The sequence below is a fragment of the Engystomops pustulosus genome, chromosome 11 (genome assembly GCF_040894005.1).
Source record: "Engystomops pustulosus chromosome 11, aEngPut4.maternal, whole genome shotgun sequence".
NCBI classification, from domain to species: Eukaryota; Metazoa; Chordata; class Amphibia; order Anura; family Leptodactylidae; genus Engystomops; species Engystomops pustulosus.
In genome coordinates, this window is record NC_092421.1 from 74,691,721 (window position 1) to 74,712,409 (window position 20,689).

The window sequence follows — 20,689 nt, forward strand, 5'->3', positions numbered from 1 at the left end:
AACATCCTCCTGGTCTGCTCCTCCTCACACAGCTGAGGGTTTGCTACAGAACAGAGGAACCACAACCATCAGGCCACTGCTCCTGCACGGGGTCTCCAATGATCTACGGATATTATACACTGCGTAAGCTCCCTAGAGAGCACCGTGCAGCCCACGTCCATATACTAGGCCGTGTGGTGTATGCCACTATACTAGGCCGTGTGGTGTATGCCACTATACTAGGCCGTGTGGTGTATGCCACTATACTAGACCGTGTGGTGTATGCCACTATACTAGACCGTGTGGTGTATGCCACTATACTAGACCGTGTGGTGTATGCCACTATACTAGACCGTGTGGTGTATGCCACTATACTAGACCGTGTGGTGTATGCCACTATACTAGACCGTGTGGTGTATGCCACTATACTAGACAGTGTGGTGTATGCCACTATACCAGACCGTGTGGTGTATGCCTCTATACCAGACCGTGTGGTGTATGCCACTATACTAGACCGTGTGGTGTATGCCACTATACTAGACAGTGTGGTGTATGCCACTATACTAGACCGTGTGGTGTATGCCACTATACTAGACCGTGTGGTGTATGCCACTATACTAGACAGTGTGGTGTATGCCACTATACTAGGCCGTGTGGTGTATGCCACTATACTAGACCGTGTGGTGTATGCCACTATACTAGGCCGTGTGGTGTATGCCACTATACTAGACCGTGTGGTGTATGCCACTATACTAGACCGTGTGGTGTATGCCACTATACTAGACCGTGTGGTGTATGCCACTATACTAGACCGTGTGGTGTATGCCACTATACTAGACAGTGTGGTGTATGCCACTATACTAGGCCGTGTGGTGTATGCCACTATACTAGACCGTGTGGTGTATGCCACTATACTAGACCGTGTGGTGTATGCCACTATACTAGACAGTGTGGTGTATGCCACTATACTAGACCGTGTGGTGTATGCCACTATACTAGACAGTGTGGTGTATGCCACTATACTAGGCCGTGTGGTGTATGCCACTATACTAGACAGTGTGGTGTATGCCACTATACTAGACCGTGTGGTGTATGCCACTATACTAGACAGTGTGGTGTATGCCACTATACTAGACCGTGTGGTGTATGCCACTATACTAGACCGTGTGGTGTATGCCACTATACTAGACCGTGTGGTGTATGCCACTATACTAGACAGTGTGGTGTATGCCACTATACTAGGCCGTGTGGTGTATGCCACTATACTAGACCGTGTGGTGTATGCCACTATACTAGACCGTGTGGTGTATGCCACTATACTAGACCGTGTGGAGTATGCCACTATACTAGACAGTGTGGTGTATGCCACTATACTAGACAGTGTGGTGTATGCCACTATACTAGACCGTGTGGTGTATGCCACTATACTAGACCGTGTGGTGTATGCCACTATACTAGACAGTGTGGTGTATGCCACTATACTAGACAGTGTGGTGTATGCCACTATACTAGACCGTGTGGTGTATGCCACTATACTAGACCGTGTGGTGTATGCCACTATACTAGACAGTGTGGTCCCTATAGCAGACCGTGCGGCCTGCGTCCCTATAGCACGGTGCATCTTTGACGCCCCTATAGTCGGATACAAAGCCATAAACTGGGCGTAGACTGAGGAAAGCCTAACCCTAATAGCGAACCCGGGGGCCACACACCTCGCTTGTACTTCTCCAACAGTTTCCGCTGATCAAAGACTTCCTTACTCAGGGAGACGTTCTCTTTTTTTGTGATGTTTACCTGAAAATAATCAAAAAATAAAAAAAAGATGAAGGATGGACCATCCACTGACACCACTGGGGGCGCACAGATATAGGGTCTCCTCCACACACCTCCTCTATGAGCTCCAACAGTTTGGAGCGCAGATCCTCCAGCTCCAGCGATAGCGCTGACTTCTCCTTCTGCTCACAAAGGATCCGCTCCTGAAGATCTGAAGGAGAAGGAGGAGAAAATGAGTCTCAGCCGCCATGAGGACACGGACGACATCACAGCAGACTGATAGATAAACACTAAATACGCACAATCTTAGTGAATCGCGGCAGACCCGAATCCTCGTCGGAGAACGCACCGCGGGATCGCGACAGTAATGGGTAAGTAAACGTGCCCCTAAGTACATAGTGTCCAGTAGCCTCTATACAGCTTGGCGCTGCCCCTACCTGCTGACAGCCCTGCACATGAGATAGTGTCTACTACATCCGCCGTCCCCCCCCCTCCAGTACCGTCCTCCAGCGCCCCATGCCTTAGTAGCGCCCCCGGCCCCCTTTGTACCGGCCCCTGGCGCTCCCAGTTCTGTACCGGACCCCAGCGTCTCCCTTCCCCTGTGTAATGGTCCCCAGCGCTCCCCGCTCTGTTCCGGACCCCAGCGTCTCCCCCTGTGTAATGGTCCCCAGCGCTCCCCGCTCTGTTCCGGACCCCAGCGTCCCCCCGCTCTGTACCGGACCCCAGCGTCTCCCTTCCCCTGTGTAATGGTCCCCAGCGCTCCCCACTCTGTTCCGGACCCCAGCGTCCCCCCGTGTAATGGTCCCCAGCGTCCCCCCATGTAATGGTCCCCAGCGCTCCCCGCTCTGTACCGGACCCCAGCGTCCCCCTTGTAATGGTCCCCAGCGCTCCCCGCTCTGTACCGGACCCCAGCGTCCCCCCGTGTAATGGTCCCCAGCGCTCCCCGCTCTGTACCGGACCCCAGCGTCTCCCCCTGTGTAATGGTCCCCAGCGCTCCCCGCTCTGTTCCGGACCCCAGCGTCCCCCTTGTAATGGTCCCCAGCGCTCCCCGCTCTGTACCGGACCCCAGCGTCCCCCCGTGTAATGGTCCCCAGCGCTCCCCGCTCTGTACCGGACCCCAGCGTCCCCCCGTGTAATGGTCCCCAGCGCTCCCCGCTCTGTACGGTATCGGCGCTCCCACACACCTCTCAGTTTCTGCTGACAGTCGAGTGCGGTGCAGCCTTCGGGGGCGGCCTCCTCCTCGTCCAGTTGGATCTCCTCGGTGATGGTGTCCGGGCCCAGTTTGGCCATGTACAGCATGCTGATCCTCTTCAGGTTCTTGTTCTCCTTGTTCAGCTGTGAAGAGAGCGCAGGACATGAGAGACGGGACCAGCCCAGAAGTCACTGCCAACAAAGAGACCCTTATCTGCGGAGTGCGGGGGTCACTCAGCTCCGGGAGGGGGGCTCATTCCTGAGCTGTCTCCCCAATACATAGTCCGTGCACTTCTGTATAGAAAGAAGAGCACCGTAATCACACAGTACATTAACCCCTGCAGTGCCAGTCACTCCCTTCCCCTGAGTAGGAGACTGTGACCTTCCATGGACACCCCCTCCCCCTTTAGAAGAACAGTAACAAAGATGACGCTTCCATCCACCCACGGACCAGAGACTGAGCAGCCATTGATCCGCCTGTTCTGGTGGGAAGCGCATTGGATATAGTCCATCAGCGCAAAGCAGAATATAGAGCAAGGGGAGCAGCGCCGCAGCAGAACTGGATATAGAGCAGCAAATATGAAGGATATAGAGCAGGGTGGGCAGTGCTGGATATCGGGGGAATTCTCTCTGTTGGGTTGAAAATTAGTTAATGAGGCGCAGAGTGAGATTAAGCCCCGAGCCCCGCGGAATAATCCACTCATCAGACTCACACTTAACAGTGCCGCATAATGGTGGTGGTAGTACACCCCAAGAACTACTGTCATTGCCGCCTGCTGGTGGTAGTAGAACACCTCAATAGCTAAAGTCATTGCCGCATGCTGGTGGTAGTAGTACACCCCAATATACATCCAGTAGCGCCTGCTGGTGGTTGTAGTACACCCCAATATACATCCAGTAGCGCCTGCTGGTGGTTGTAGTACACCCCAATAGCTACAGTCAGTGCCGTCTGCTGTTAGCAATGCTTCTGTGTCACCCAGCTTTCCCATAACAGAGGAGCAAGACCTTTCCATTCAGGAATCTGAAACAGTTGAGTTACATTAAGGTCATTCTTGTTCCGTTGTTGTGGGGGTCTGTTACTTCATACAATGGGGGGGGGGGGTCCTTGTGTGGGGGTCAGGTTCTTCTCTGTGTATCGGAGATGAGGAGGTTCTATAGGCTTCTCCTGCAGCTGCAGACATTAGGGGGATACTACACCCTTATAGATCCTGTATGGGGGGGCACATGTAGCACACATTTTCCTCCTGCACACATTAGGGGGCTACTACATCCCTTTAGATCCTATATGGGTATTTGGGGGGCACATGTATCAGACTGTTATTTGCAGCAGCTGCAGACATTAGGGGGCGACTAGCCCCCTATAGATCCTATATGAGTATTTGGGGGGCACATGTACCACACAGTTATCTCCTGCAGACATTAGGGGCTAATACACCCCTATAGATCCTGTATGAGTATTTGGGGGTGGGGCACATGTACCACACAGTTATCTCCTGCAGACATTAGGGGGCTAATACACCCCTATAGATCCTGTATGAGTATTTGGGGGGCACATGTATCACACGGTTATCTCCTGCAGACATTAGGGGGCTAATACACCCCTATAGATCCTATATGAGTATTTGGGGGGCACATGTATCACACGGTTATCTCCTGCAGACATTAGGGGGCTAATACACCCCTATAGATCCTGTATGAGTATTTGGGGGGAACATGTATCACACGGTTACCTGCAGACATTAGGGGGCTAATACACCCCTATAGATCCTGTATGAGTATTTGGGGGGAACATGTATCACACGGTTATCTCCTGCAGACATTAGGGGGCTAACACACCCCTATAGATCCTGTATGAGTATTTGGGGGGAACATGTATCACACGGTTATCTCCTGCAGACATTAGGGGGCTAATACACCCCTATAGATCCTGTATGAGTATTTGGGGGGAACATGTATCACACGGTTATCTCCTGCAGACATTAGGGGGCTAATACACCCCTATAGATGCTGTATGAGTATATCGGGGGCACATGTATCACACGGTTATCTCCTGCAGACATTAGGGGGCTAATACACCCCTATAGATCCTATATGAGTATTTGGGGGGCACATGTATCACACGGTTATCTCCTGCAGACATTAGGGGGCTAATACACCCCTATAGATCCTGTATGAGTATTTGGGGGGAACATGTATCACACGGTTACCTGCAGACATTAGGGGGCTAATACACCCCTATAGATCCTGTATGAGTATTTGGGGGGAACATGTATCACACGGTTATCTCCTGCAGATATTAGGGGGTAACACACCCCTATAGATCCTGTATGAGTATTTGGGGGGCACATGTATCACACGGTTATCTCCTGCAGATATTAGGGGGTAACACACCCCTATAGATCCTGTATGAGTATTTGGGGGGCACATGTATCACACGGTTATCTCCTGCAGATATTAGGGGGTAACACACCCCTATAGATCCTGTATGAGTATATCGGGGGCACATGTATCACACTGTTACCCGCAGCAGGTTCTTGACTTGAGTTGTGAGCGACACTGACAGTCTCCCCCCGTCTGCAGGAATTCTAATGCCCCGGGGTAAACAAAGGGCGATAACGAGGGCGGCTGCCCCCTCCCCATCGCCCACCTGGAATCTCTAATGAAATTTGGATGAAAATTGCTGTAATCTATTTTGCGCTGAAGAGCCCGCGACGCGTCTCCACCAGCAAGAACCGCCGAACGCAGACGATAAAAACATTCTGCCATAATGATAATAACAATAATACGCGGCTGATGAGCCCGAGGGGAGAAAATGACATCCCTGGCCAATTCATCAGAGGCTGGTAATCAGCAGGGGTCAGCGCCCACCCCCTGCACACAATCACCGCTCCCCGTACACAGCGCCGCCGCCGCTCGCCTCACACATCACGTTAAGTGCCGGCGGACAATGGCGCGGACCGCAATAAATAACAGCGATTCAGGATAAACAGTAATTTGGGTGAAATTTCTCCTGTACGAAGGGAGAGGCGGCTGAGGGGGGAGGCCGGACGCCACGCTGTAACCTCTTCCTGACCGGGAAGAGTCTGCTGCAGGTGCAGGACACCGGTGCAGAGCATCTCTCCAGAGAGCACAGAGCACAGCAGTGTGAGGATAAATGGCTGTAAATGCTAATACTGTGAACGCCCAGAAATTCTGTACACGTTATTATATTCTGTAATCTACACTGCGGACGCTCCCAGATCATGTGACCGGTCAGGTGACTTACACGTGTCATATATATATGCACACATCACACGGTGCTGATACACGGCCATTGTCTAATCAGTGCAATCAATACCGCTCATTACCCAGATCAATCCCCAATCACTCCGAGACACACCTACCTTCACCGCCAAAGCCTCGGCGCTCTCCCGACACGTCTTCTCAATCTCCAGACTGTTCTGCATGACGCTGACCTCCTCAATAACCAGGTGCGAGACTGCAGGGGAACAACGGCCGAGGATCAGTAATAATGTCATATCCCATATCACTTATTACAATAGTTGCGCTCTGGCACATGGGGGGCAGTATTATAGTAGTTATATTCCTGTACATAGGGGGCAGTATAATAGTAGTTATATTCTTGTACATAGGGGGCAGTATTATAGTAGTTATATTCCTGTACATAGGGGGCAGTATAATAGTAGTTATATTCCTGTACATAGGGGGCAGTATAATAGTAGTTATATTCTTGTACATAGAGGGCAGTATTATAGTAGTTATATTCCTGTACATAGGGGGCAGTATAATAGTAGTTATATTCTTGTACATAGGGGGCAGTATTATAGTAGTTATATTCCTGTACATAGGGGGCAGTATAATAGTAGTTATATTCCTGTACATAGGGGGCAGTATAATAGTAGTTATATTCTTGTACATAGGGAGCAGTATTATAGTAGTTATATTCTTGTACATAGGGGGCAGTATTATAGTAGTTATATTCCTGTACATAGGGGGCAGTATAATAGTAGTTATATTCCTGTACATAGGGGGCAGTATAATAGTAGTTATATTCTTGTACATAGGGGGCAGTATTAAAGTAGTTATATTCTTGTACATAGGGGGGCAGTATTATAGTAGTTATATTCTTGTACATAGGGGGCAGTATAATAGTAGTTATATTCTTGTACATAGGGGGCAGTATTATAGTAGTTATATTCTTGTACATAGGGGGCAGTATTATAGTAGTTATATTCTTGTACATAGGGGGCAGTATTATAGTAGTTATATTCCTGTACATAGGGGGCAGTATTATAGTAGTTATATTCCTGTACATAGGGGGCAGTATTATAGTAGCTATATTCTTGTACATAGGGGGCGGTATTATAGTAGTTATATTCTTGTACATAGGGGGCAGTATTATAGTAGTTATATTCCTGTACATAGGGGGCAGTATTATAGTAGTTATATTCCTGTACATAGGGGGCAGTATTATAGTAGCTATATTCTTGTACATAGGGGGCGGTATTATAGTAGTTATATTCTTGTACATAGGAGGCAGTATTATAGTAGTTATATTCTTGTACATAGGGGGCAGTATTATAGTAGTTATATTCTTGTACATAGGGGGCAGTATTATAGTAGTTATATTCCTGTACATAGGGGGCAGTATTATAGTAGTTATATTCTTGTACATAGGGGCAGTATTATAGTAGTTATAGTCTTGTACATAGGGGGCAGTATTATAGTAGTTATATTCTTGTACATAGGGGCAGTATTATAGTAGTTATATTCTTGTACATAGGGGGCAGTATTATAGTAGTTATATTCTTGTACATAGGGGGCAGTATTATAGTAGTTATATTCTTGTACATAGGGGACAGTATTATAGTAGTTATATTCTTGTACATAGGGGGCAGTATTATAGTAGTTATATTCTTGTACATAGGGGGCAGTATTATAGTAGTTATATTCTTGTACATAGGGGGCAGTATTATAGTAGCTATATTCTTGTACATAGGGGGCGGAATTATAGTAGTTATATTCTTGTACATAGGAGGCAGTATTATAGTAGTTATATTCTTGTACATAGGGGGCAGTATTATAGTAGTTATATTCTTGTACATAGGGGGCAGTATTATAGTAGTTATATTCCTGTACATAGGGGGCAGTATTATAGTAGTTATATTCTTGTACATAGGGGCAGTATTATAGTAGTTATAGTCTTGTACATAGGGGGCAGTATTATAGTAGTTATATTCTTGTACATAGGGGCAGTATTATAGTAGTTATATTCTTGTACATAGGGGGCAGTATTATAGTAGTTATATTCTTGTACATAGGGGGCAGTATTATAGTAGTTATATTCTTGTACATAGGGGCAGTATTATAGTAGTTATATTCTTGTACATAGGGGGCAGTATTATAGTAGTTATATTCTTGTACATAGGGGGCAGTATTATAGTAGTTATATTCTTGTACATAGGGGGCAGTATTATAGTAGTTATATTCTTGTACATAGGGGGCAGTATTATAGTAGCTATATTCTTGTACATAGGGGGCGGTATTATAGTAGTTATATTCTTGTACATAGGGGGCAGTATTATAGTAGTTATATTCTTGTACATAGGAGGCAGTATTATAGTAGTTATATTCTTGTACATAGGGGGCAGTATTATAGAAGTTATATTCTTGTACATAGGGGGCAGTATTATAGTAGTTATATTCCTGTACATAGGGGGCAGTATTATAGTAGTTATATTCTTGTACATAGGGGCAGTATTATAGTAGTTATAGTCTTGTACATAGGGGGCAGTATTATAGTAGTTATATTCTTGTACATAGGGGCAGTATTATAGTAGTTATATTCTTGTACATAGGGGGCAGTATTATAGTAGTTATATTCTTGTACATAGGAGGCAGTATTATAGTAGTTATATTCTTGTACATAGGGGGCAGTATTATAGAAGTTATATTCTTGTACATAGGGGGCAGTATTATAGTAGTTATATTCCTGTACATAGGGGGCAGTATTATAGTAGTTATATTCTTGTACATAGGGGCAGTATTATAGTAGTTATAGTCTTGTACATAGGGGGCAGTATTATAGTAGTTATATTCTTGTACATAGGGGCAGTATTATAGTAGTTATATTCTTGTACATAGGGGGCAGTATTATAGTAGTTATATTCTTGTACATAGGGGGCAGTATTATAGTAGTTATAGTCTTGTACATAGGGGGCAGTATTATAGTAGTTATATTCTTGTACATAGGGGGCAGTATTATAGTAGTTATATTCTTGTACATAGGGGGCAGTATTATAGTAGTTATATTCTTGTACATAGGAGGCAGTATTATAGTAGTTATATTCTTGTACATAGGGGGCAGTATTATAGAAGTTATATTCTTGTACATAGGGGGCAGTATTATAGTAGTTATATTCCTGTACATAGGGGGCAGTATTATAGTAGTTATATTCTTGTACATAGGGGCAGTATTATAGTAGTTATAGTCTTGTACATAGGGGGCAGTATTATAGTAGTTATATTCTTGTACATAGGGGCAGTATTATAGTAGTTATATTCTTGTACATAGGGGGCAGTATTATAGTAGTTATATTCTTGTACATAGGGGGCAGTATTATAGTAGTTATAGTCTTGTACATAGGGGGCAGTATTATAGTAGTTATATTCTTGTACATAGGGGGCAGTATTATAGTAGTTATATTCTTGTACATAGGGGGCAGTATTATAGTAGTTATATTCTTGTACATAGGGGGCAGTATTATAGTAGTTATATTCCTGTACATAGGGGCAGTATTATAGCAGTTTTATTCTTGTACATAGGGGGCAGTGTTATAGTAGTTATGTTCTTGTACATAGGGGGCAGTATTATAGTAGTTATATTCTTTTACATAGGGGGCAGTATTATAGTAGTTATATTCCTGTACATAGGGGGCAGTATTATAGTAGTTATATTCTTGTACATAGGGGGCAGTATTATAGTAGTTATATTCTTGTACATAGGGGTAGTATTATAGTAGTTATATTCCTGTACATAGGGGGCAGTATTATAGTAGTTATATTCTTGTACATAGGGGGCAGTATTATAGTAGTTATATTCTTGTACATAGGGAGCAGTATTATAGTAGTTATATTCTTGTACATAGGGGGCAGTATTATAGTAGTTATATTCTTGTACATAGGGGGCAGTATTATACTAGTTATATTCTTGTACATAGGGGGCAGTATTATAGTAGTTATATTCTTGTACATAGGGGGCAGTATTATAGTAGTTATATTCTTGTACATAGGGGGCAGTATTATAGTAGTTATAATCTTGTACATAGGGGCAGTATTATAGTAGTTATATTCTTGTACATATGGGGCAGTATTATAGTAGTTATATTCTTGTACATAGGGGGCAGTATTATAGTAGTTATATTCCTGTACATAGGGGCCAGTATTATAGTAGTTATATTCCTGTACATAGGAGGCAGTATTATAGTAGTTATATTCCTGTACATAGGAGGCAGTATTATAGTAGTTATATTCTTGTACATAGGGGGCAGTATTGTAGTAGTTATATTCTTGTACAAAGGGAGCAGTATTATAGTAGTTATAATCTTGAAGGTATATGACGCCACAATGCTCAGTGCCATATAGCAGAGCAAACAAACAAACACTGACACACAGGACCAGTCACCACATTTTGGTCCATTTCACATTATTCCACAATCGGTCGGTGACGAATGCCATACTACGGCCTGATCAGTCAGGGGCACGGCACTCATCACGGACTGATGACGGAATAATGTGAGACCGGCCTTATTGTATAAAGTCTATATTTAGCATTTGTTGATTGAGGATCACACAATAAAAGTGATAACATCCAGTAAAGTGGATTTCACAATCCAAGTTATGTCAAGTCTCTGCTGCTGTGGGTTGTGCAATGAATCTGAGAATTCCTGGACAATGGTTTGCAGGAAGGCAATGGCTCAGGTGCAGGTTCCAAACAATGGTCAGTATTTCAGTCAATGGGACACATTTACTAAGGGTTTGAACGACACATTTCCGTCGGGTTTCGCATTTTTTTTCCGTTTTGCCCTCAACTGCCCGCACGCGATCGGATTGTGGCGCATCGGCGCCGTCTTGCATGCGACACAAATCGGCAGGGCGTGGCCATCGGACAACCCGACTGATTCGGACAAACCCCGGAATTTAAAAAGCAAATTGTGTCACAAGATCAGCACTTAAATGCACCGGGAAGAAGAAGGTGAACTGCGGCGGAACTCAGCGGGGGAAGTGACACATGCAGGAAATTGGACGCACGATCTCAGTGAATTCCAGCAGACCCGAATCCTCTTCAGACAATGCACAGCGGGGATCGCGACGGGATCGGGTAAGTAAATGTGCCCCATTATATTCAAAGGCCTCAAGTGTGAATCTTCCAATTTTATTGAGTTCTTTGTGCCTCCCGAGATTCACCATTTTCCTCTCTGGAGCGGCTCACGTGTAGAAGCTTCCTAAAATATGGCGTCAGATATGGAGAAGGGGCAGACACTACTGTATCCGGTTCCTGCTGCCGCTAATCCCGCAGATGACACGAGGCTGAGCCTTTCCAGCAGGTCCGATGACGTCTCTATAATTGGTGTCGGGACCTGCACAGAGCGATTTGCTCTGACTACGATCCATTTAAACCAATTAGCTGAAAACCTTCCTCCAGCGACGCCTTTGCGCACAATAGACCCGGCTCCGTCATCATGAGAAACTTTTATGCCCGTGGCCATTGAAATGCAGATGGCGGTGAGAAAATAAAGCGCGGAGCGATAACCTTGACACTTTTTAGTATTTTTTTCCCCCCAGTAAATAGTAATGTTGCAGGCGCAGGGCCGAGCAAAAACCACTTAACTAATTAGCGGTTACGGCGAAGGGAGAGAAGCGCGAATCAACACTGTTATTACAAGAAGTGTCACCTCTAAGGGGCAAATAATTATAAGCCCACCAGAGCAACACCAACATTATCCACATTATGGCGGCATCCACCGTCACGGACAGCCATAGCGCCCCCCCACCCCCGGCCCCCATAAATAACACGTTAAGTGTAATTACTGGTAGACATTGTAAATAAACAGCGATGGAAGTGACAATCGGAGACGCAAGCTGACACGTCGGGAAGTGGCAGCCGTAATTGAGAGTTCCTTTCACTCGTCAAGATCGTTTCGACTGCACTTCTCAAAGGAGTCATTATGAGTGCGGGGACGAGCGCCATAATGGTATCAGCGCTGCCGACAGTGCACTGAATTAAAGGACGATCGGCGGCGGCGGCTTGATGAGCGCTGCAGATGCCTCGGTCGTTTCATCATTACAACAGAATGGCCGTGTTTTCATCAACCTTGTCGGCTTCAATTGAAAAGAAATGATTGTCTGCTGAAAGCCCCCCAACCCCCCCCCAGAGCCCCCTCCTCCTATCCTGTGCACTGAATAGAAGCAATTTTCCGAAAAACTATGAAATCAACCAATAGGCCTCAAAAATGCAGCTGCTGTGCGTAGAGAGCGCGCACGAGACCCGGCGCGGCTCATTCACACACACAAAGCCCCGGCGCCTCTTTATCTGGATAATAGCTTTTTACACTCCGCAAATAAGGACTAATATTTCCTTAAATCCCCCTCCGCCCCATGTATCCAAGCAGCAGCGACAAGATACCTCAAAAACAAGACGCATGGCTGACAAAAGGATGAAGAGACGTTGAGCGCTTCAGGTACTCGCCACGCGGAGTATTGTTCTGTACAATGTGCCAGGTGAAGAGGACGACATGATTCCCATCGCCCTGGAGGGGCGTCCGCCGCTCCCCATTGTCCCCTCGCACAATGTGACTGCACTGAGCCGACAATGAGCAGCCGACAGACAATCCTCTCGTCATAAACTACATTACTAATTACCGCTCAATATTAGAGAGAACACCATGGCGGTAAACAATGGGTGGAGCCTTGGCCAGAAAACACCGGAGCAATTATCACACAACTTAATACTACATATGTAATCATTTCCTGCAGTGCTGGCTCCTCCTCCTACAGTGTCCTGCAGCGCTCCCTACTCCTCCCTCCAGTGCCCCATACTGCCTCCTCCTCCCTCCTCCAGTGCTCCCTCATAATCCTCCCTCAAGTGCCCTTCAGCATCTCCTCCAACCAGTGCCCTGCAGCGCTCAGGCCATCTCCCTCCAGTGCCCAGCACCGCTTCCTCCAGTGACCCACAGCTCCCCCCCTTCTGCCAGCACCCCGCAGAGCCCCCTCCTCCTCATCCAGTTCTCCCGCAGAGCCCCCTCCTCCTCATCCAGTTCCCCCGCAGAGCCCCCTCCTCCTCATCCAGTTCCCCCGCAGAGCCCCCTCCTCCTCATCCAGTTTCCCCGCAGAGCCCCCTCCTCCTCATCCAGTTCCCCCGCAGAGCCCCCTCCTCCTCATCCAGTTCCCCCGCAGAGCCCCCTCCTCCTCATCCAGTTCCCCCGCAGAGTCCCCTCCTCCTCATCCAGTTCCCCCGCAGAGCCCCCTCCTCCTCATCCAGTTCCCCCGCAGAGCCCCCTCCTCCTCATCCAGTTCCCCCGCAGAGCCCCCTCCTCCTCATCCAGTTCCCCCGCAGAGCCCCCTCCTCCTCATCCAGTTCCCCCGCAGAGCCCCCTCCTCCTCATCCAGTTCCCCCGCAGAGCCCCCTCCTCCTCATCCAGTTCCCCGCAGAGCCCCCTCCTCCTCATCCAGTTCCCCCGCAGAGCCCCCTCCTCCTCATCCAGTTCCCCCGCAGAGCCCCCTCCTCCTCATCCAGTTCCCCCGCAGAGCCCCCTCCTCCTCATCCAGTTCCCCCGCAGAGCCCCCTCCTCCTCATCCAGTGCCCCGCAGAGCCCCCTCCTCCTCATCCAGTGCCCCGCAGAGCCCCCTCCTCCTCATCCAGTGCCCCGCAGAGCCCCCTCCTCCTCATCCAGTGCCCCGCAGAGCCCCCTCCTCCTCATCCATTTCCCCCGCAGAGCCCCCTCCTCCTCATCCAGTGCCCCGCAGAGCCCCCTCCTCCTCATCCAGTTCCCCCGCAGAGCCCCCTCCTCCTCATCCAGTGCCCCGCAGAGCCCCCTCCTCCTCATCCAGTGCCCCGCAGAGCCCCCTCCTCCTCATCCAGTGCTCCGCAGAGTCCCCTCCTCCTCATCCAGTTCCCCCGCAGAGTCCCCTCCTCCTCATCCAGTTCCCCCGCAGAGTCCCCTCCTCCTCATCCAGTGCTCCGCAGTCCCCTCCTCCTCATCCAGTGCTCCGCAGAGCCCCCTCCTCCTCATCCAGTGCTCCGCAGAGTCCCCTCCTCCTCATCCAGTGCTCCGCAGAGTCCCCTCCTCCTCATCCAGTGCTCCGCAGTCCCCTCCTCCTCATCCAGTGCTCCGCAGAGTCCCCTCCTCCTCATCCAGTGCTCCGCAGTCCCCTCCTCCTCATCCAGTGCTCCGCAGTCCCCTCCTCCTCATCCAGTGCTCCACAGAGTCCCCTCCTCCTCATCCAGTGCTCTGCAGAGTCCCCTCCTCCTCATCCAGTTCCCCCGCAGAGTCCCCTCCTCCTCATCCAGTTCCCCCGCAGAGCCCCCTCCTCCTCATCCAGTTCCCCCGCAGAGCCCCCTCCTCCTCATCCAGTGCCCCACAGAGCCCCCTCCTCCTCATCCAGTGCCCCGCAGAGCCCCCTCCTCCTCATCCAGTGCCCCGCAGAGCCCCCTCCTCCTCATCCAGTGCCCCGCAGAGCCCCCTCCTCCTCATCCAGTGCTCTGCAGAGTCCCCTCCTCCTCATCCAGTTCCCCCGCAGAGTCCCCTCCTCCTCATCCAGTTCCCCCGCAGAGCCCCCTCCTCCTCATCCAGTTCCCCCGCAGAGCCCCCTCCTCCTCATCCAGTTCCCCCGCAGAGCCCCCTCCTCCTCATCCAGTTCCCCCGCAGAGCCCCCTCCTCCTCATCCAGTGCCCCACAGAGCCCCCTCCTCCTCATCCAGTGCCCCGCAGAGCCCCCTCCTCCTCATCCAGTGCCCCGCAGAGCCCCCTCCTCCTCATCCAGTGCCCCGCAGAGCCCCCTCCTCCTCATCCATTTCCCCCGCAGAGCCCCCTCCTCCTCATCCAGTGCCCCGCAGAGCCCCCTCCTCCTCATCCAGTTCCCCCGCAGAGCCCCCTCCTCCTCATCCAGTGCTCCGCAGAGTCCCCTCCTCCTCATCCAGTGCTCCGCAGTCCCCTCCTCCTCATCCAGTGCTCCGCAGTCCCCTCCTCCTCATCCAGTGCTCCGCAGTCCCCTCCTCCTCATCCAGTGCTCCGCAGAGTCCCCTCCTCCTCATCCAGTGCTCCGCAATCCCCTCCTCCTCATCCAGTGCTCCGCAGTCCCCTCCTCCTCATCCAGTGCTCTGCAGAGTCCCCTCCTCCTCATCCAGTGCTCTGCAGAGTCCCCTCCTCCTCATCCAGTGCTCCGCAGTCCCCTCCTCCTCATCCAGTGCTCCGCAGAGTCCCCTCCTCCTCATCCAGTGCTCTGCAGAGTCCCCTCCTCCTCATCCAGTGCTCTGCAGAGTCCCCTCCTCCTCATCCAGTGCCCCGCAGAGCTCCCTCCTCATCCAGTGCTCTGCAGAGCCCCCTCCTCCTCATCCAGTGCCCCGCAGAGCCCCCTCCTCATCCAGTGCTCTGCAGAGCCCCCTCCTCCTCATCCAGTGCCCCGCAGAGCCCCCTCCTCCTTCCCCAGTATCCCACAGTGCTCACTAATATTCCAGCATCCTGCAGCGTTTACAACTACTACTCCTCATGATGATCATGCAGAGGGGGTTCACTTACTCTTACTGAATTCCTCCAGCTTCCTGATGGCCTCATCTCGCTCCTGCTTAACCTTGTCAATCTGTTAAGAAACAAAGAGAAAAACGAATATGCGATGATGGTGATACAAAGTGGTCAGGGAGCTGAAAGGACACAGGCGCCAACCAGAGTCCATCATTATGGCAGCAATGGAGAACAATGGAGAGCTGTAATTGGCTAAAATCGTTGTGGAGGCCCCAAAACTCTGCTCGCATCCTCCACCATCTATTGAAGAGATCCTTTAAAGTCTGCAGCTCTGGTAAAACAGGGCTCCACATTTATATTACCCAGCTCTCCCCTGGTGTCATCCTGCTACTGTACTGACCCAGTCCTACCCCCTGCCAGGTAACAGACCATTATCCCCCCCCACCCCCACTCAGTTACTGGACGACAACCAGTCACTCTTGTGACACCCTTCAGCACCATTTGACAGCCTGGCCGACCCCCAAACCAGCCAGTCAACAGGTCTTCCCCACTCCTTCCCCATCAGGCGTCACCCTGTCACTGTCCTGACCCCCACTCCTTCCCCATCAGGCGTCACCCTGTCACTATCCTGACCCCCACTCCTTCCCCATCAGGTGTCACCCTGTCACTATCCTGACCCCCACTCCTTCCCCATCAGGCGTCACCCTGTCACTGTCCTGACCCCCACTCCTTCCCCATCAGGCGTCACCCTGTCACTGTCCTGACCCCCACTCCTTCCCCATCAGGCGTCACCCTGTCACTGTCCTGACCCCCACTCCTTCCCCATCAGGCGTCACCCTGTCACTATCCTGACCCCCACTCCTTCCCCATCAGGTGTCACCCTGTCACTATCCTGACCCCCACTCCTTCCCCATCAGGTGTCACCCTGTCACTGTCCTGACCCCCACTCCTTCCCCATCAGGTGTCACCCTGTCACTATCCTGACCCCCACTCCTTCCCCATCAGGCGTCACCCTGTCACTATCCTGACCCCCACTCCTTCCCCATCAGGCGTCACCCTGTCACTATCCTGACCCCCATTCCTTCCCCATCAGGCGTCACCCTGTCACTATCCTGACCCCCACTCCTTCCCCATCAGGTGTCACCCTGTCACTGTCCTGACCCCCACTCCTTCCCCATCAGGTGTCACCCTGTCACTATCCTGACCCCTACTCCTTCCCCATCAGGTGTCACCCTGTCACTGTCCTGACCCCCACTCCTTCCCCATCAGGTGTCACCCTGTCACTGTCCTGACCCCCACTCCTTCCCCATCAGGTGTCTCCCTGTCACTGTCCTGACCCCCACTCCTTCCCCATCAGGCGTCACCCTGTCACTATCCTGACCCCCACTCCTTCCCCATCAGGCGTCACCCTGTCACTGTCCTGACCCCCACTCCTTCCCCATCAGGCGTCACCCTGTCACTATCCTGACCCCCACTCCTTCCCCATCAGGCGTCACCCTGTCACTGTCCTGACCCCCACTCCTTCCCCATCAGGTGTCACCCTGTCACTGTCCTGACCCCCACTCCTTCTCCATCAGGCGTCACCCTGTCACTATCCTGACCCCCACTCCTTCCCCATCAGGCGTCACCCTGTCACTGTCCTGACCCCCACTCCTTCCCCATCAGGCGTCACCCTGTCACTGTCCTGACCCCCACTCCTTCCCCATCAGGTGTCACCCTGTCACTGTCCTGACCCCCACTCCTTCCCCATCAGGTGTCACCCTGTCACTATCCTGACCCCCACTCCTTCCCCATCAGGTGTCTCCCTGTCACTGTCCTGACCCCCACTCCTTCCCCATCAGGCGTCACCCTGTCACTGTCCTGACCCCCACTCCTTCCCCATCAGGTGTCACCCTGTCACTATCCTGACCCCCACTCCTTCCCCATCAGGTGTCACCCTGTCACTATCCTGACCCCCACTCCTTCCCCATCAGGTGTCTCCCTGTCACTGTCCTGACCCCCACTCCTTCCCCATCAGGTGTCTCCCTGTCACTGTCCTGACCCCCACTCCTTCTCCATCAGGCGTCACCCTGTCACTATCCTGACCCCCACTCCTTCTCCATCAGGCGTCACCCTGTCACTATCCTGACCCCCACTCCTTCCCCATCAGGTGTCACCCTGTCACTATCCTGACCCCCACTCCTTCCCCATCAGGTGTCACCCTGTCTCAGTTCCCAGTAGAGCTGCACCTCCTCCTCCTCCCTGATGGTTGCAGGGTTGGGCTGCTGAGTGCACTGGAGTGGAGTGCTGTTATTTGGGCGGTGTTCGCACACTGTGTGTATATTATGATAAGCTTCTTCTAGCATCTCCACAGCCCAGATAACAGCTTGAACCTTCCAGCAGCAAATACAGAGCAGAAGCCTTCACATCATGACAGGCACCGGAGAGGCCCCCTGCCTCACTCGCCCACCGCAGCCCCCCAGCCTCACTCGCCCCGCCCCAGCAGCCCCCCGGCCTCACTCGCCCCGCCGCAGCAGCCCCCCGGCCTCACTCGCCCCGCCCCAGCAGCCCCCCGGCCTCACTCGCCCCGCCCCAGCAGCCCCCCGGCCTCACTCGCCCCGCCCCAGCAGCCCCCCGGCCTCACTCGCCCCGCCCCAGCAGCCCCCCGGCCTCACTCGCCCCGCCCCAACAGCCCCCCGGCCTCACTCGCCCCGCCCCAGCAGCCCCCCGGCCTCACTCGCCCCGCCCCAGCAGCCCCCCGGCCTCACTCGCCCCGCCCCAGCAGCCCCCCGGCCTCACTCGCCCCGCCCCAGCAGCCCCCCGGCCTCACTCGCCCCGCCGCAGCCAACCCCCCCCCCCCGGCCTCACTAGCCCCGCCGCAATCCCCAACCCCCCCCCCCCCCTGGCCTCACTCGCCCCGCCACAGCCCCCCCCCCCCCCCCCCCGGCCTCACTCGCCTCATCCTTCGTTTTATAATTTTCCGTCTTGAGTTCTTCATATTTTTCAATGGCTGAAAAAAGAGAAAGAAGAAAATTAGAGGAAGAAACACAAATACTCCCAAAATTTCCTCACCCTTGACAACAGCAATAATATAGTGAGAGGTGTAAAGGTATATATATTATATACATACACACACTGTATATATTATGGAGAATGAAGATATACGGGTATACAGACGCCCCCTAGTTCTGCACTTTATCCTCAGGCTACAATGATCAGCTATAACAGTTATCACAGGCGTCTGTAATGAAGCTTTAGTGTTACTCCTGGTTCTTATGACAATCCAACATTTTTAAAGTCCAATTGTCACAGAGACCAAAAAATTTTTTTTCTGCAGCTACAATTATGAAATATACAGTTCCGACTTACATACAAATTAATCTTAAGAACAAACCTCCGGACCCTATCTTGTACGTAACCCGGGAACTGTCTGTATCGGTATATATACAGTGTGGAGAATAAAGAAATTATATAAATGTGATGCGTGATGTGTGGGGTGTGTGTATACTGTATATATGTGATGTGAGAGGTGTATATACTGTATATATGTGATGTGAGAGGTGTATATACTGTATATACGTGATGTGAGAGGTGTATATACTGTATATACGTGATGTGAGGGTGTGTATACTGTATATACATGATGTGAGGGGTGTATATACTGTATATACGTGATGTGAGGGGTGTATATACGTGATGTGTGGGGTGTATACACTGTATATATATGATGTGAGGGGTGTGTATACTGTATATATATGTGTGGGGTGTATATACTGTATATACGTGATGTGTGGGGTGTATATACTGTATATACATGATGTAAGGGGTGTAAATACTGTATATACGTGATGTAAGGGGTGTAAATACTGTATATACGTGATGTAAGGGGTGTATATACTGTATATACGTGATGTGTGGGGTGTATATACGTGATGTGTGGGGTGTATATACGTGATGTGTGGGGTGTATATACGTGATGTGTGGGGTGTATATACTGTATATACGTGATGTGTGGGGTGTATATACTGTATATACGTGATGCGTGGGGTGTATATACTGTATATATGTGATGTGTGGGGTGCATATACTGTATATATGTGATGTGTGGGGTGTATATACTGTATATATGTGATGTGTGGGGTGCATATACTGTATATATGTGATGTGTGGGGTGTATATACTGTATATATGTGATGTGTGGGGTGTATATACTGTATATATGTGATGTGAGGGGTGTATATACTGTATATATGTGGTGTGGGGTGTATATACTGTATATATGTGGTGTGGGGTGTATATACTGTATATGTGATGTGTGGGGTGTATATACTGTATATATATATGATGTGAGGGGTGTATATACTGTATATATATATGATGTGAGGGGTGTATATACTGTATATATATGATGTGAGGGGTGTATATACTGTATATGTGATGTGAGGGGTGTATATACTGTATATATGATGTGTGGGGTGTATATACTGTATATATGATGTGAGGGGTGTATATACTGTATATATGATGTGAGGAGTGTATATACTGTATATATGATGTGAGGGGTGTATATACTGTATATATGTGGTGTGGGGTGTATATACTGTATATATGTGATGTGTGGGGTGTATATACTGTATATATGATGTGAGGGGTGTATATACTGTATATATGTGATGTGTGGGGTGTATATACTGTATATATGATGTGAGGGGTGTATATACTGTATATATGATGTGAGGGGTGTATATACTGTATAAATGTGATGTGTGGGGTGTATATACTGTATAAATGTGATGTGTGGGGTGTATATACTGTATAAATGTGATGTGTGGGGTGTATATACTGTATATATGTGATGTGTGGGGTGTATATACTGTATATATGATGTGTGGGGTGTATACACTGTATATATGATGTGAGGGGTGTATATATGATGTGTGGGGTGTATATACTGTATATATGATGTGAGGGTGTGTATACTGTATATACATGATGTGAGGGGTGTATATACTGTATATATGTGATGTG

At 49.9% G+C, this 20,689-nt stretch overlaps 1 protein-coding gene across 4 annotated transcripts in view; it reads right to left on the bottom strand.

Moving 5' to 3' along the window:
* Positions 1–20,689, bottom strand: part of SHTN1 (shootin 1) — a 49,405-nt gene that overhangs the window by 22,780 nt on the left and 5,936 nt on the right. For all 4 annotated transcript variants that reach the window (XM_072129515.1, XM_072129517.1, XM_072129514.1 and 1 more), the window contains exons 2-7: positions 18,619–18,671; positions 15,740–15,800; positions 6,327–6,421; positions 2,937–3,087; positions 1,866–1,963; positions 1,692–1,773 (exon numbers count right to left, since the gene is read on the bottom strand). In XM_072129515.1, coding sequence (XP_071985616.1) covers positions 1,692–1,773; positions 1,866–1,963; positions 2,937–3,087; positions 6,327–6,421; positions 15,740–15,800; positions 18,619–18,671 — 540 coding nt within the window. The remainder of the gene's footprint in view (positions 1–1,691; positions 1,774–1,865; positions 1,964–2,936; positions 3,088–6,326; positions 6,422–15,739; positions 15,801–18,618; positions 18,672–20,689) is intronic.